General features: G+C 43.6%; 2 protein-coding genes across 4 annotated transcripts; one reads left to right on the top strand and one right to left on the bottom strand.

Annotated features, from left to right (window-relative positions):
* Positions 1–3073: 3073 nt before the first annotated feature.
* cunh19orf53 (chromosome unknown C19orf53 homolog) lies at positions 3074–7967 on the top strand. Its single transcript, XM_024383037.2, has 3 exons — positions 3074–3221; positions 4015–4070; positions 7243–7967. Exons 1-3 carry the CDS (start codon positions 3140–3142, stop codon positions 7405–7407), a joined length of 303 nt encoding a protein of 100 aa, XP_024238805.1. The 5' UTR covers positions 3074–3139; the 3' UTR covers positions 7408–7967.
* Positions 7968–12955: 4988 nt separating this feature from the next.
* si:ch211-196h16.12 (regulator of G-protein signaling 4) lies at positions 12956–16056 on the bottom strand. 3 transcript variants are annotated; one of them, XM_042315221.1, is made up of 5 exons: positions 15814–16056; positions 14373–14441; positions 14040–14092; positions 13549–13712; positions 12956–13299 (listed from the first exon to the last, which is right to left on the bottom strand). In XM_042315221.1, the coding sequence occupies exons 1-5, from the start codon at positions 15855–15857 to the stop codon at positions 13132–13134; spliced, it is 498 nt and encodes a 165-aa protein (XP_042171155.1). In that variant the 5' UTR covers positions 15858–16056; the 3' UTR covers positions 12956–13131. The 3 variants fall into 3 exon arrangements, with proteins under 3 accessions (XP_042171155.1, XP_042171154.1, XP_042171156.1); XM_042315220.1 differs by lacking the exon at positions 15814–16056 and adding an exon at positions 15237–15335; XM_042315222.1 differs by lacking the exon at positions 15814–16056 and adding an exon at positions 15225–15243.
* Between the last annotated feature and the right edge of the window lie 2620 nt (positions 16057–18676).

The raw sequence follows: 18676 nt of genomic DNA, 5'->3' as shown, positions 1-18676 counted from the left end.
ATACCTCACATAATGTCTGTACCTCGCTGGTCCAATCTGTACCGTATCCCCTACCCCCAGGGTTATCAAACCTCTCCTCAGACGTTTCACAATTCTGTTGTAGCCCTGAACTAGGTCGCCTGATTCACCTGGTCGAGGGCTTGATGATTAGTTGGATCAGGTGAGCTGGCTGTGGACCTGGGTCCCTGAGGAGAGGTGTAAAAACCACCGCCCTACTGTGTACCATATCAAACTACACAGAATACACACAAACACTATATATACACTCAACACCAATCTCCATGTTATTAGGCCTGGACAACAAGTCAAGCAAAATAAACCCTTTTTTCTCTTGGCAGAGATGGAACTCTCGGCTTTAAACAACAATTGAACGGAATGTTGATGTTTGTTCTAAAGATTGTATTTCTATGATGTACTGAATGTCACAGGGGCCCTGCACTGCTCAATGCCTTGCACCACCAGCACCACCGCCCACACACAGGACAGGCAGGCAGGCATCGCGAATGGCATCCTATTACCTACATGGTGCACTGCTCAATGCCTTGCACCACCGCCCACACACAGGACAGGACAGGACAGGACAGGACAGGACAGGGCAGGCAGGCATCGCGAATGGCATCCTATTACCTACATGGTGCACTGCTCAATGCCTTGCACCACCGCCCACACACAGGACAGGACAGGACAGGACAGGACAGGACAGGACAGGACAGGCAGGCATCGCGAATGGCATCCTATTACCTACATGGTGCGCTACTTTTGACCTGAGCTTTGGTCGTAAGTAGAGCACAATAGAGGGAATAATAGGTTGTAATTTGGGACAGGTCCCAGGACAGCAGGCTAACAGGGAGGAATGTAGCCCTTCAACCCCCCCTCCCCCCTAAAAATGCAAGGTGGAGGTCCGAAAGTTGCCTGGCTACCCAAACTCCTTGCTCTAGTGAAACGCTAGGCCACGCCCATGGACGTTAGTTTCTTCTCTGCAATGAGACTGGATTTGAGTACCCCCCCCCCACCTGACGATATCTAGAACGCAAACATATTCTAACCATTCTGATTGGTCCCACAAACCGATGGGTTGGGCCAGAGTCAGAAAGGCGGCGTTTTGAAAATTCGTCATTGGCTTTGATACTCTGATTGGTTAGAGATGATCCAATCGCTGATGACTTTGTTTTTTTACAACACCCCTCATTTTGTCGCCACCACAAACGACTTCAACGATGGCCGTCTGACTGAAGTATTCTGCCAACATAGAGCAGGGGGAAAATGTACAGTAGTTTGAGTTGTCAGGCAAGTCTGAAAGGTTAAAGGTGAAATACATCCCCAAATCCACTCCTCTACTACTCCATCATCCCTCATTCAGAAACCTCTGATCTCTAAACACCACACCTCCTCGCCCATTGGACCATTTCTGGTCCACACCAGGCATTCTTATCTGGAACTTTCCTGTCAAAAAAATCATACATTATTTTGAATTCTAGAATCCGTAGTGTCATAACTGTTCCATATTCTAGAATCGCAGTAGAACAGAGACCCCTCCATCCCCAACCTCTCCCTGTCAAACTTACCCCTCTCTCTCTCCCTTCCTCTCACAGCGATGCTGTTGGCTGTCAAATCACATAAGGGTCTAGAATCAAACACCACTGTTGTGTTTTTGGGGTTCCTTTCTTTGTCTTTTATTTTGAGAAACTGAACTGGAAGAAATCAGAGGGGAGAGTTTTAACGGTCGAGAACAATGTAGCAACTTTGTCGCCATCCGTAGATCATTACGTTGAAAACTTTTTAAAAAGGTACGAGAATCCGTTTGTCGCTTATCATGAAGACTTTGTTGTTGTCGTTGTTGCCTGGAAACCAGATGCTGTTCTGTGTTAACATTTCACCCCTTGTAGTCCGGGGCATTGTTTGGCATTGACAAAGAGTGGAAGGATGGCACGAACAGACTGGTAACCAGGCTATTCTTGTTTGGCTGTGATCAGTTGTTTTATTATGGTGATTCTTAGTGATAAAGCTGTTGTTAATTAGACTACACTGAGAGGCCTCCTCGACCACACACACGCTATCTCACACACACACACACACACACTCACTGATAAAATGTCAGGATAGACTGTGTTTAATTGGAATTATCTGCCAGTCAGTCACCCAAAGGTTCTGTTTATTTAGCAGGCTCTGGTATGTGTCCCAAATGGCACCCTATTTCTTTGTAGTGCACTATTTTTAACCTGGGCCCTATAGGGTTCTGGTCAAAAGTAGTGCACTATATAGGGAATAGGGTGACATTTTGGACGCATACTAGATCTAGACAGAGGGCACCATATTGAATAGTGTAAAATATCTCCTACTCTCTGTACTGAGGGTTTCTTAAGAGGCAGTAAATCCCCAGTGTACTTATAGGAAACCATCTGTCCCTCCTCTTATTCTCCGTCCCCAATAACCACACTAGCAAGTATGCACGGGCTGAATTGCTTCATACTAAGTAGTATGCAAGGGTGGATACTTCGGGACATGACCTAAGAGAGGAGAGGAAGAAGATGCCAAATTAAGTGCCAAATGCAACGCTATCATCACTTCTACTCCCTCTGAGATTTCAACCAACGGGAGAATGTCCTGATGACCGGGGGTTTGTGAATAAGCCAATAGGAAGCATGGCTGGTGATATTAGTGCGGGTGGGGGTGTAGTCGATTAGAAGGCCTCTTTCTACGTGTAGTTATGTTATTGTTTATATTCATATCTGGGGTTTAGTTTTGTATCATGTGGAAATAGTTCAAAAATTGATGTTTTTTTAATATGAATATAATGCTGTAAACTGCATACCTGAATTCAGAAGAGATTTCTCTTTCACGACAATACAATAAAGAGTGAACAAAAACATTACAGCTGTCTGCGTTGTATCTTTTAGGTCGTGGGACATTTCTTAGTACATACAATGATCGCCTATCTAATTTATACATTCATCTCATGTCAAGGTGCATGTTAAATAAGTAATGTATCTAACTTTTATTGATTCAGTTCAAAAAATCTTCCAGAGACTTTATTTTCGTATTTTCCACACCTCAGTACTCCAGTATCCCAGAATGCCATGTTGTAACGCCCATCTACATCCGGTCTGGAACAATACGGCGAAAACAGCTCGGAGGCAAGATGGCGCAAGGTAAACAGAAGTTCAAAGCGCAGCCCGGTGGAGCCAAGAAACCTCAAAAAAACAAAGGTCCCAGAAAAGGAGGTACGTACAGAGTGAGATGGTTGATGTCTTGTATATTCTAGCGATTTCGCCTGGACTCCGTATATATACTCAAAAAGTATTTGCGACGTGTTGCGGCGGACATGCTGGCTCAAACACGGTTCAGTGAGGAGACAGTTTCTATTGGAAAAACTGCGTGGGAACTGGACTATCAAGGGTGCGGGCGCCCCCTCAAATGGAACTCATCATAGCACAATCATGTGAATTGCATCGCGTACCATTGCATGTGCACAACAAGACACATTCGAAAGTTGTCCCGATGTTTAGGCCTACTTACTGGCCCTGCTGACAACTCGTGAAGGAGAACTGTAGGGCAGCTTAGCTATTTATAGGGAGATTTGTAATGGCATTATCAGTCACACAGCGATTACACAGTGCCTGTCCTTCCAGTCCCCTGCCAGCTAGCTAACCTTGATTCCCTTATGGGCTGCTCCAAATGGAAACGTAGCTTAACTTCTACAGTACTTGTTACGAATCTGTTTGGTTTAAGGGTACAATCTGCAATTGCTACATACATTGCTTCACTTTTAATGTAAGGTTATTGCCATTGATTCTCGAAGAATAGAACTTTTATAAATGCCTCATGATGAGCATAGTTCAACCCATCAGAACCATCCCTCAACGATTTACCGAAACGGAGGCGGGGTGTTGGCTTTGTTATTGTTGGCCCCTTTAACCACGGTGTGTTTTTTGTAAAGGGGGCAATAAATATCTACACTGAGGTTTTATTGTTGGTTACAAATCTCACCCCTCACTTGTTGCTGCTGTTTCACAGGGAGGTCGATCGCACCGAAGAAAGTTAAAGTGGTACAGCAACAGCAGTTGAAGAAGGTAAGACAGCAGCTACAGGACAGCAGCTATAGGACAGCAGCTATAGGACAGCAGCTATAGGACAGCAGCTATAGGACAGCAGCTATAAGACAGCAGCTATAAGACAGCAGCTATAGGGCAGCAGCTATAGGACAGCAGCTATAGGACAGCAGCTATAGGACAGGACAGCAGCTACAGGACAGCAGCTACAGGACAGCAGCTACAGGACAGCAGCTATAGGACAGCAGCTATAAGACAGCAGCTATAAGACAGCAGCTATAGGACAGCAGCTATAGGACAGCAGCTATAGGACAGCAGCTATAAGACAGCAGCTATAAGACAGCAGCTATAAGACAGCAGCTATAGGGCAGCAGCTATAGGACAGCAGCTATAGGACAGCAGCTATAAGACAGCAGCTACAGGACAGCAGCTACAGGACAGCAGCTATAAGACAGCAGCTATAAGACAGCAGCTATAAGACAGCAGCTATAGGGCAGCAGCTATAGGACAGCAGCTATAGGGCAGCTATAAGACAGCAGCTATAGGACAGCTAGGCTGGGGCAGCAGCTATAAGACAGCAGCTATAGGACAGCAGCTATAAGGCACTAGCAGCTATAAGACAGCAGCTATAAGGGACAGCAGCTATAGGACAGCAGCTATAGGGACAGCAGCTATAAGACAGCAGCTATAGGGCAGCTATAGGACAGCTATAGGACAGCAGCTATAGGACAGCAGCTATAGGACAGCAGCTATAGGGCAGCAGCTATAGGGCAGCAGCTATAGGGCAGCAGCTATAGGGCACTATAAGGCAGCAGCTATAGGGCAGCAGCAGGCAGCAGCTATAGGGCAGCAGCTATAGGGCAGGCTATAGGGCAGCAGCTATAGGGCAGCAGCTATACAGGCTGGGGCTAGCAGCTATAGGACAGGCTGGGGACTACCGCTTGTATACAGGCTGGGACTAGCAGCTATGGACAGCAGCTAGGCTGGGGACTACCGGAATAAGGGGGGTTTAAAATCTACCTGTTCAGGCTGGGGACTACCACTTGTATACAGGCTGGGGGCTACCACTTGTATACAGGCTGGGGACTACCGCTTGTATACAGGCTGGGGACTACCACTTGTATACAGGCTGGGGACTACCGCTTGTATACAGGCTGGGGACTACCGCTTGTATACAGGCTGGGGACTACCGCTTGTATACAGGCTGGGGACTACCACTTGTATACAGGCTGGGGACTGCCACTTGTATACAGGCTGGGGACTACCACTTGTATACAGGCTGGGGACTGCCACTTGTATACAGGCTGGGGACTACCGCTTGTATACAGGCTGGGGACTACCGCTTGTATACAGGCTGGGGACTACCGCTTGTATACAGGCTGGGGACTACCGCTTGTATACAGGCTGGGGACTGCCACTTGTATACAGGCTGGGGACTACCACTTGTATACAGGCTGGGGACTACCACTTGTATACAGGCTGGGGACTACCACTTGTATACAGGCTGGGGACTACCACTTGTATACAGGCTGGGGACTACCACTTGTATACAGGCTGGGGACTGCCACTTGTATACAGGCTGGGGGCTGCCACTTGTATACAGGCTGGGGACTACCACTTGTATACAGGCTGGGGACTACCACTTGTATACAGGCTGGGGACTACCACTTGTATACAGGCTGGGGACTACCACTTGTATACAGGCTGGGGACTACCACTTGTATACAGGCTGGGGACTGCCACTTGTATACTACGGGGACGTGGCCGCTCATTTCACCCGACTCCCACCAAGATCCAGTCCCATACTGGTTTTGAATAGGCTTCAAGGTTGTATCATCAAACTCAAACGTAAAACAATCATTTAAGATGTTTGTGGATTAATTTACTTCTACCTGATGCCTTTTGATAATGAAGATGATTAATTATGATTTTAGTTTTTGTGAGGTTGGTGCTTAAAGATCATTAAAAAAAGGGTGAAATGGAGGTGGTTAGTTTCCCATGGTGTTCTCGTGAGGTTGGTGCTTCTGAGATCATTAAAAAACGCCCTCCAACCACTGGTGAAATGGAGGTGGTCCACTAGTTTCCCTGTGGGACATTCCATCTGAGCCACTCTCCTGGGTTTAGGGACACCATCTTCCAGCTGGCTGTCTGTCCCCCATTCTGAATCTGCACCACTTCTCTGTCTGTCTGTGGACATACCATCTGGAGAATCCACCCTCTGTCAACCACCATCTGAGGAGAATCCAACTCTATGCTTTTAAAGTAAACTCCATGATGGGAAGTGACACTTTGGGGAAGGTTAGAGAATCCACTACGGTCTGTCTGTCTGTGGGACATACCATCTGAGGAGAATCCACTACGGTCTGTCTGTCTGTGGGACATACCGTCTGAGGAGAATCCACTACGGTCTGTCTGTCTGTGGGACATACCATCTGAGGAGAATCCACTACGGTCTGTCTGTCTGTGGGACATACCATCTGAGGAGAATCCACTACGGTCTGTCTGTCTGTGGGACATACCATCTGAGGAGAATCCACTACGGTCTGTCTGTGGGACATACTCTGTCTGTCTGTCTGTCTGTGGGACATACCATCTGAGGAGAATCCACTACGGTCTGTCTGTCTGTGGGACATACCATCTGAGGAGAATCCACTACGGTCTGTCTGTCTGTGGGACATACCATCTGAGGAGAATCCACTACGGCCTGTCTGTCTGTGGGACATACCATCTGAGGAGAATCCACTACGGCCTGTCTGTCTGTGGGACATACCATCTGAGGAGAATCCACTACGGCCTGTCTGTCTGTGGGACATACCATCTGAGGAGAATCCACTACGGCCTGTCTCTGTGGGACATAACATCTGAGGCAACATGCACTGGGATACAGTCAGCACTGTCTAGAGATGGTATCCTCTCAGAGAACCTGGACCCAGACAGGACCCAGAAATTGTCCATCTTATAACACTTGCAACTCATCCGAAAAAGTAGGGACGAGTTGTACTCTGACGGACAAAAACGCAGATCAATGCAGATGTATGTATGTATGTATGTATGTAGACATGTCCTGGATTGTCCTCCAATGAAATGTCCTGAGGTGAGGAATGCTTTTCGTTAGGCGATGATGTAAGTCGTATATGAATGAATCTGTGTGGCTGCTCCCTAATCCCATGTCCCCTGCTGTTCCCCCCCCTAGGGCCTGGAGGTGGCGATCAGGAACAAGATAGAGGAAGAGGTGACTCACCGAGCCAGTACGAAACTCCACAAGAGACTGAGTATTGTGAAGGGGGCGGAGGTGAAACCAACCCCCTCTAAAGGAAACAACCATCCCAACCACCCTGCACCCAGCACCTCCAAATAAACACTGTTATTCTGTCTGTCTGCTCTGACTGCTTTCGCTGTGCTAGATAGATGTTAAATATGTCTCCCAGATGGCACCCTATTCCCTATATAGTGTTATACTTTTTGAACAGGGGCCCATAGGGCTCTGTCTAAAGTAGTGCACTGTATAGTGAGTAGGGTGACATTTGGAACGAATACAATGTGTTTGGCACTGCTGCGAGGCTGTATGGACTGACGTCACAGCTGAGGAGTGTAATATCCACGTCTCCAATAGATGGTGCTGTAGTAGTCCAGTTTGGTGAGTTTTTCTGGTAGACTTGGCTGCTTGCTATCGCCTCGGAGACAAGGAAAGGAGACGAGGAACGTGAGGATGCCAACAGAGGAATATTGAGATACACCCTTGATAGTCAACGGTCTCTGTCGTGTGTGTTGAAGGGGCCATCGCGTATTTAGTTGTGTGATTCAGAACTGTTGTGACTGACACAATTTAGTTGTGTCAGTCTTCAGAACTGAGACACACGTTTCTCCCATATACTGTATCCCAATGCAAAGGACGTGAATAAAAAACTGTGGACATTTTGTAACGCAACAGAGTTATTTTGTCTTGTATGGGCCTGTGTAGACCTATCCAGACCTGTGTAGACCTATCCAGACCTGTGTAGACCTAGCCAGACCTGTGTATGGGTGTGTGTAGTCATATCCAGACCTGTGTATGGGCGTGTGTAGTCCAATCCAGACCTGTGTAGACCTAGCCAGACCTGTGTAGTCCTATCCAGACCTGTGTAGACCTAGCCAGACCTGTGTATGGGCGTGTGTAGACCTATCCAGACCTGTGTAGACCTAGCCAGACCTGTATAGACCTATCCAGACCTTTGTAGACCTATCCAGACCTGTGTAGACCTATCCAGACCTGTGTAGACCTATCCAGACCTGTTTAGACCTATCCAGACCTGTGTAGACCTATCCAGACCTGTGTAGACCTATCCAGACCTGTTTAGACCTATCCAGACCTGTATAGACCTATCCAGACCTGTGTAGACCTATCCAGACCTGTATAGACCTATCCAGACCTGTGTAGACCTATCCAGACCTGTGTAGACCTATCCAGACCTGTGTAGACCTATCCAGACCTGTGTAGACCTATCCAGACCTGTGTAGACCTATCCAGACCTTTGTAGACCTATCCAGACCTGTGTAGACCTATCCAGACCTGTGTAGACCTATCCAGACCTGTGTAGACCTATCCAGACCTGTGTGTGGGCGCGTCAGGTGTTTTGTGTTCATACACTTTCCTCTTTACCTCAGAGCTGCTGTTTAGTGCAGGTCTATCTTTCTCCTCTTCCCACACTAAGTTTACACTCCCATGATGCTTTGCTCTCAGTGTGAAATTCCACCAGGTGTGTATTTACCTCAGTCAAGCACATGATCAGGTAACGCCTTGCTTTTTCAACTGTTTTTTTGCTGGTTTTATTGGACAGATAGAGAACAGCAGAGGAGCTCCATTCAGATGACAGGGAATCTTCCAACCAGGGTTTCTGAAAGTTATGGGACATGGACATGCCCTAATCCTGGGCACATACATGTAATCCTGGGCACATACATGTAATCAGGGCACATACATGAACATAAAGCACATTTCATGTAATCCTGGGCATGTTCAGCCCTAACCTCACCAGAACATAAAGTCATGTAATCCTGGGCCAGGTTTCTGAAAGTTATGGGACATGGACACATACATGTAATCCTGGGCACATGTTAATCCTAACCATACAGAACATAAAGTACAGGTTAACTCCCTGAAGAGCATCTATAAGACATGGACAGCCCCAACCTCACCAGAACATAAAGTAGACAGGTTTCTGAAAGTTATGGGACATGTTCAGCCCTAACCTCACCAGAACATAAAGTAGACAGGTTTCTGAAAGTTATGGGACATGGACAGCCCCAACCTCACCAGAACATAAAGTCGACAGGTTTCTGAAAGTTATGGGACATGGACAGCCCCAACCTCACCAGAACATAAAGTAGACAGGTTTCTGAAAGTTATGGGACATGTTCAGCCCTAACCTCACCAGAACATAAAGTAGACAGGTTTCTGAAATATGGACAATAACATCTGATAAATATGTGTATGGACCAATAACATCTGTTAAATATGTGTATGGACAAATAACATCTGATAAATATGTGTATGGACCAATAACATCTGTTAAATATGGACCAATAACATCTTTAAATATGTGTATGGACCAATAACATCTGAAATATGTGTAGGTTTCAATAACATCTGGGAAATATGTTCAGCCAACCTCACATCAGAACATAAAGTGGACAGGTTTCTGAAAATTATGGACATGTTCAATAACCTCACCAGAACATAAAGTATGACAGGTTTCTGAAATTATGGACATGTTCATCCCCAACCTCACCAGAACATAAAGTAGACAGGTTTCTGAAAATATGGGACATGTTCACCCCAACCTCACCAGAACATGGAAATAACATTTCTGAAAATATGGGACATGTGACCAATAACATCACCAAACATAAAGTAACAGGTTTCTGAAATATGGGACATGTTCCAATAACATCTCACCAAACATAAAGTAGACATTTCTAAATATGTTATGGGACATGACAGCAATAACATCTGACCAATATGGACCAATAACATCTAGTTAAATATGTGTATGGACAATAACATCTCCTTAAATATGGACCAAAACAACATCTGTTAAATATGGACCAATAACATCTGTTAAATATGGACATAACATCTGTTAAATATGGACCAATAACATAAATAAATAGGTTTCTACATGACCAATAACATCTGATAAATATGGACCAATGTAACATCTGTTACATATGTGTAATCCTGGACAATAACATGAAATATGGACAATAACATCTGTAAATATGGACAATAACATCTGTGTAAATATGTGGGACACATAACATGTAAATATGGACACATACATGTAAATCCTGGTGACACATAACATGTAATCCTGGACACATAACATCTGTAAATATGGACCAATAACATCTGTAAATATGGACCAATGTAATCTGATAAATATGTGTAATCCTGGACAATAACATGTAAATATGTGGTGACCACATAACATGTAAATATGTGGTGACCAATAACATCTGATAAATATGTGTATGTGACATGTAACATCCTGATAAATATGTGTATGTGACCAATAACATCTGTACATAAATATGGACAATAACTGATAAATATGGACATACATGTAAATGGACCAATAACATCTGACAATACAAATATGGACAATAACATCTGTAAATATGGGGACCAATAACATCTGATAAATATGGACCAATAACATCTGTAAATATGTGTATGTGACCAATAACATCTGATAAATATGGACCAATAACATCTGTTAAATATGTGTATGTGACCAATAACATCTGTAAATATGGACCAATAACATCTGTTAAATATGTGTATACCAATAACATCTGTTAAATATGGACCAATAACATCTGTAAATATGGACCAATAACATCTGTGAAATATGGACCAATAACATCTGTAAATATGGACCAATAACATCTGATAAATATGTGATGTGACCAATAACATCTGATAAATATGGACCAATAACATCTGATAAATATGTGTATGTGACCAATAACATCTGATAAATATGGACCAATAACATCTGTTAAATATGTGTATGTGACCAATAACATCTGATAAATATGGACCAATAACATCTGTTAAATATGTGTATGTGACCAATAACATCTGATAAATATGGACCAATAACATCTGTTAAATATGGACCAATAACATCTGTTATGTGTATGGACCAATAACATCTGATAAATATGTGTATGGACCAATAACATCTGTTAAATATGGACCAATAACATCTGATAAATATGGACCAATAACATCTGATAAATATGTCTATGTGACCAATAACATCTGATAAATATGTGTATGTGACCAATAACATCTGATAAATATGTGTATGTGACCAATAACATCTGTTAAATATGTGTATGGACCAATAACATCTGATAAATATGTGTATGGACCAATAACATCTGATAAATATGGACCAATAACATCTGATAAATATGTGTATGGACCAATAACATCTGATAAATATGGACCAATAACATCTGATAAATATGTGTATGTGACCAATAACATCTGTTAAATATGGACCAATAACATCTGTTAAATATGGACCAATAACATCTGATAAATATGGACCAATAACATCTGTTAAATATGGACCAATAACATCTGTTACATATGGACCAATAACATCTGTTAAATATGGACCAATAACATCTGTTAAATATGGACCAATAACATCTGTTAAATATGGACCAATAACATCTGTTAAATATGGACCAACAACATCTGATAAATATGTCTATGTGACCAATAACATCTGATAAATATGTGTATGTGACCAATAACATCTGATAAATATGTGTATGTGACCAATAACATCTGTTAAATATGTGTATGGACCAATAACATCTGATAAATATGTGTATGGACCAATAACATCTGATAAATATGTGTATGGACCAATAACATCTGTTAAATATGTGTATGGACCAACAACATCTGATAAATATGTGTATGTGACCAATAACATCTGATAAATATGTGTATGTGACCAATAACATCTGATAAATATGTGTATGGACCAATAACATCTGCTAAATATGGACCAATAACATCTGATAAATATGGACCAATAACATCTGATAAATATGGACCAATAACATCTGATAAATATGGACCAATAACATCTGATAAATATGTGTATGTGACCAATAACATCTGATAAATATGTGTATGTGACCAATAACATCTGATAAATATGTGTATGTGACCAATAACATCTGATAAATATGTGTATGTGACCAATAACATCTGATAAATATGTGTATGGACCAATAACATCTGATAAATATGTGTATGGACCAATAACATCTGATAAATATGTGTATGGACCAATAACATCTGATAAATATGTGTATGTGACCAATAACATCTGATAAATATGGACCAATAACATCTGTTAAATATGGACCAATAACATCTGTTAAATATGGACCAATAACATCTGTTAAATATGGACCAATAACATCTGTTAAATATGGACCAATAACATCTGTTAAATATGGACCAATAACATCTGTTAAATATGGACCAATAAACATCTGTTAAATATGGACCATGATAAAATATGGACCAACAACATCTGATAAATAAATATGGACCAATAACATCTGTTAAATATGTGACCAATAACATCTGTTAAATATGGACCAATAACATCTGTTAAATATGGACCAATAACATCTGTTAAATATGGACCAATAACATCTGTTACATATGGACCAATAACATCTGTTAAATATGGACCAATAACATCTGATAAATATGTGTATGGACCAATAACATCTGATAAATATGTGTATGGACCAATTTGATTTGACTAGAATACTCAGGATCTCAGTTCCTGTCAAAACACTTGATTAAGAACTACATGGACATATACCATAGTTATACCATATTTATGATAAACACAAACATCTTACAACTCACATATGAGTGTCTACTAAGACTTGAGAATAAATATAAATTATATAAATTCTAATGTAGTTATAAAACACAGCTTGTTATTATGTTGTTGTGTGGTCCTCCGGGGCAGCAGGTGGCGGTGTGGAATATCTAAGGAACCCTAAGGGCCTCCAGGCAGTGTGGGGAGCGCAGGAAGCGAGGATAAGAGTCTTTGGCCATCAGGTGGTAGACGTGTTGTTGGGCCTCGTGGAATGTGTCGCCTGCAGGCTCCTCCATCACTCGCAGTAGAGCCTCCCTGGTCTCAGCATCCAGGTTCACCTGGCAACAACACACACAATGTTCAGACAACGCCTGTACAACGTTCACTAGCATCCTGTCCAGGGGGTGTACTTTACATCGAGCTTCCTTATGCTACAGAAATATGAGAAATGGGGGGCTCTCGCCCCTCTGGACTGTTCTGGCTCAGACAAGGCTTACTTACTTCTACAACATTCACACAACATTTATACAACGTCTGTAAAATGTATATACAACATTTAGACAGCATCTACACAACACTCCACCTACCTCCTGTGGTGAACCAGGGTTGATGTACTGGCAATACATAGACTGGGCCTTGGCCCCCTGCTGCCATGGGGGGGTAACCCTGTACTCCTCACAGGCCAACCAGAACTGCAGGTTCTCCTCACTGAACTCAGACTGCAGGAACCAGAGGAAAGCTTTCTGGCCAACTAGGAGGAGGGGGGGCATTTCAACAAGTCAAACTATACATTGCCACGGAAACGTATCAGTGTAATTAGAGAGAGAGAAGAGAAGGAGGGAGAGAAAGGGAGAAGAGGCAGAGAGAGGGGGAGAGAGAAGAGGGAGAAAGCGAATAAGAGATAGGGAGGGAGAGAGAAGAGAGAGAGGGGAGAGGGAGATAGAAGAAAGAGTGACAAAGAGATGAGAGCGGGAGAGAAAGGGAAGAGAGATAGAAGAGAGGAAAAGAGAAGAGCGATAGAAGAGAGAGGGGGACAAAGAAGAGAGAGAGAGAGAGAGAGAGATGGACTAGATCTTACTCTTGCTGTTGAGTAGAGACTCCAGATCCTGAAGAGTCCTGTCCTCATGGACCCTTTAGAAGAGTCATGAGGTTATGGAGAGAAAGAGATTAGGGAGAAGCTCTGATGTCAGCTAAACAACCCACAGTTCCTGACGTAACTCAAGACTGCAGTAGCTCACTGGTGTAGAATGGTGGGTGGACAGACAGACAGACAGACAGACAGACAGACAGACAGACAGACAGACAGACAGACAGACAGACAGACAGACAGACAGACAGACAGACAGACAGACAGACAGACAGACAGACAGACAGACAGACAGACAGACAGACAGACAGACAGGCCGGTTACCTGTGTTTGTGATGTGTCCACTCCTGTTTGTCAGCCAGGTGACTCAACTTCACCCGCATCCCCTTTGCTCTGGAACACACACACACAACACACACACACATTTAGTTTGTGCTCTATATCTAAAAATCTAATCACATTAACCTTCTGCTTTGACAATCACATCAACCTTCTCCTTCAACAATCACATCAACTTTCTCCTTCAACAAAACACACTGGTCTCTTTTTAGAAACTATGACACATCCTCACACACTACACAATACACAATACATACTACACAATACATACTACACACTACATACTACACAATACATACTACATACTACTACACACTACATACTACACAATACATACTACACACTACATACTACACAATACATACTACATACTACTACACACTACATACTACACAATACATACTACACAATACATACTACTACACACTACATACTACACAATACATACTACACAATACATACTACACACTACATACTACACAATACATACCACTACACACTACATACTACACACTACATACTACACAATACATACCACTACACACTACATACTACACAATACATACTACTACACACTACATACTACACACACTCATAATAATGACCGGAATGGAGTAAATGGACTGGAATCCAAACATGTGTTGATGTATTTGATACCATTCCACTAGTTCTGCTCCAGTCATTACCACAAGCCCATCCTCCCCAGTTATGGTGCCACCAACCTCCTGTGCTACACATTTCATACTACAGACTACACACTACATACAGTACTACATACTACACACTACATACAGTACTACATACTACACACTACACACTACATACAGTACTACATACTTCCATACTCACTTCTCCAAGCATGACGAGGGAAGGGAGGACAGTCCTTTACACATTTCATACTACACACTACATACAGTACTATATACTACACACTACACACTACATACAGTACTATATACTACACACTACACACTACATACAGTACTACATACTACACACTACATACAGTACTACATACTACACACTACACACTACATACAGTACTACACACTACATACAGTACTATATACTACACACTACACACTACATACAGTACTATATACTACACACTACACACTACATACAGTACTACATACTACACACTACATACAGTACTACATACTACACACTACATACAGTACTACACACTACATACAGTACTACCTACTTCCATACTCACTTCTCCAAGCATGACGAGGGAAGGGAGGACAGTCCTTTACACATTTCATACTACACACTACATACAGTACTATATACTACACACTACACACTACATACAGTACTATATACTACACACTACATACAGTACTACATACTACACACTACACACTACATACAGTACTACATACTACACACTACATACAGTACTACATACTTCCATACTCACTTCTCCAAGCATGACGAGGGAAGGGAGGACAGTCCTTTACACATTTTAGCACGTGGGAAGGAAATGAATGAAACAAACAAAAAATGTGAAACCAGCTGTTGTATTCTGATGTGTGCTCCTTCCTGTCCTGTACTGTGCTCCTTCCTGTCCTGTTCTGTGCTCCTTCCTGTTCTGTGTCTGTGCACAAACTAACCCCCTACAGTGTATCAGCCCCTTTAATATACCTGCTTATCACACATGTTAATCTACCACACATCTGAGAACAGAATGAGGGAGGAGGATGGATGGGGGAGAGATGGAGGGTAATGTAAGAGAGGAGGTGTACGTGTGCACCGACAACACCTGGCCGTTAATGTACCGGAACCGTTAACACCGGGAAAAGAAAGACGGGCCAGCACACACAATGAGGTAATCAGGAGACAGTGTGTGTGTGTGTGTGTCAGAGATCGAATGGCCAGTCTGTCAGCATGTGTGTTCTCACTTCTCAGCCAACCAGTCAGTGTGATGGGAAAAGTCCATTCACCAGAGAGAGGGGGGATGACAGACGAACAGGTGATACACTGGCCTCACCACTCCAACTATGGAAAGTATGTGTGTGTGTGTGTGGGTGTGTGTGTGTGCGTGCGTGTGTGTGCATGCGTGTGCGTGCATGCGTGTGTGCGTGCGTGCGTGTGTGTGTGAGCGTGTGCATGCGTGCGTGTGTCTGTGTGCGTGCGGCTTGGTTTGTGGGGAGATTTCCCACTTCCTTTCAAGAGGGCCACCATTGTTCCTGTTCCCAAGAAAGCTAAGGTAACTGAGCTAAACGACTACCGCCCCGTAGCACTCACATCCGTCATCATGAAGTGCTTTGAGAGACTAGTCAAGGACCATATCACCTCCACCCTACCTGACACCCTAGACCCACTCCAATTTGCTTACCGCCCAAATAGGTCCACAGACGATGCAATCTCAACCACACTGCACACTGCCCTAACCCATCTGGACAAGAGGAATACCTATGTGAGAATGCTGTTCATCGACTACAGCTCGGCATTCAACACCATAGTACCCTCCAAGCTCGTCATCAAGCTCGAGACCCTGGGTCTCGACCCCGCCCTGTGCAACTGGGTACTGGACTTCCTGACGGGCCGCCCCCAGGTGGTGAGGGTAGGCAACAACATCTCCCCGCTGATCCTCAACACTGGGGCCCCACAAGGGTGCGTTCTGAGCCCTCTCCTGTACTCCCTGTTCACCCACGACTGCGTGGCCACGCACGCCTCCAACTCAATCATCAAGTTTGCGGACGACACAACAGTGGTAGGCTTGATTACCAACAACGACGAGACGGTCTACAGGGAGGAGGTGAGGGCCCTCGAAGTGTGGTGTCAGGAAAATAACCTCACACTCAACGTCAACAAAACTAAGGAGATGATTGTGGACTTCAGGAAACAGCAGAGGGAACACCCCCCCATCCACATCGATGGAACAGTAGTGGAGAGGGTAGCAAGTTTTAAGTTCCTCGGGCATACACATCACAGACAAACTGAATTGGTCCACTCACACAGACAGCATCGTGAGGAAGGCGCAGCAGCGCCTCTTCAACCTCAGGTGGCTGAAGAAATTCGGCTTGTCACCAAAAGCACTCATAAACTTCTACAGATGCACAATCGAGAGCATCCTGGCGGGCTGTATCACCGCCTGGTATGGCAACTGCACCGCCCTCAACCGTAAGGCTCTCCAGAGGGTAGTGAGGTCTGCACAACGCATCACCGGGGGCAAACTACCTGTCCTCCAGGACACCTACACCACCCGATGCTACAGGAAGGCCATAAAGATCATCAAGGACATCAACCACCCGAGCCACTGCCTGTTCACCCCGCTGTCATCCAGAAGGCGAGGTCAGTACAGGTGCATCAAAGCTGGGACCGAGAGACTGAAAAACAGCTTCTATCTCAAGGCCATCAGACTGTTAAACAGCCACCACTAACATTGAGTGGCTACTGCCAACACACTGTCAATGACACTGACTCTACTCCAGCCACTTTAATAATGGGAATTGATGGGAAATGATGTAAATATATCACTAGCCACTTTAAACAATGCTACCTTATATAATGTTACTTACCCTACATTGTTCATCTCATATGCATACGTTGATACTGTACTCTATATCATCGATTGCATCCTTATGTAATACATGTATCACTAGCCACTTTAACTATGCCACTTGGTTTACATACTCATCTCATATGTATATACTGTACTCGATATCATCTACTGTATCTTGCCTATGCTGCTCTGTACCATCACTCATTCATATATCCTTATGTACATATTCTTTATCCCCTTACACTGTGTATAAGACAGTAGTTTTTTGGAATTGTTAGTTAGATTACTTGTTCGTTATTACTGCATTGTCGGAACTAGAAGCACAAGCATTTCGCTACACTCGCATTAACATCTGCTAACCATGTGTATGTGACAAATAACATTTGATTTGATTTGATTCCCCATGATGACAAAGGCTATTTTAAGTTTAGGGATTCGGGTTAGAATTAGGGTAAGGGGTTAGTGGGGTAGGTTTAGGGTTTAGGGTTAGGTTTTGGGTTAGGGGGTAGGAGTTAGGTTTAGGGTTAGGGGGTAGGAGTTAGGTTTAGGGTTTTGGGTTAGGTTTAGGGTTTTGGGTTAGGGGTTAGGAGTTAGGTTTAGGGTTAGGGGTTAGGAGTTAGGTTTAGGGTTTTGGGTTAGGAGTTAGGTTTAGGGTTTTGGGTTAGGGGTTAGGAGTTAGGTTTAGGGTTTTGGGTTAGGGGTTAGGAGTTAGGTTTAGAGTTTTGGGTTAGGGGTTAGGAGTTAGGTTTAGGGTTTTGGGTTAGGGGTTCGGAGT

Source organism: Oncorhynchus tshawytscha, unplaced genomic scaffold, assembly GCF_018296145.1.
Source record: "Oncorhynchus tshawytscha isolate Ot180627B unplaced genomic scaffold, Otsh_v2.0 Un_contig_1534_pilon_pilon, whole genome shotgun sequence".
NCBI lineage: Eukaryota > Metazoa > Chordata > Actinopteri > Salmoniformes > Salmonidae > Oncorhynchus > Oncorhynchus tshawytscha.
The sequence above is the reverse complement of the archived record's forward strand: the minus strand, read 5'-3'. Positions and strand labels throughout refer to the sequence as shown.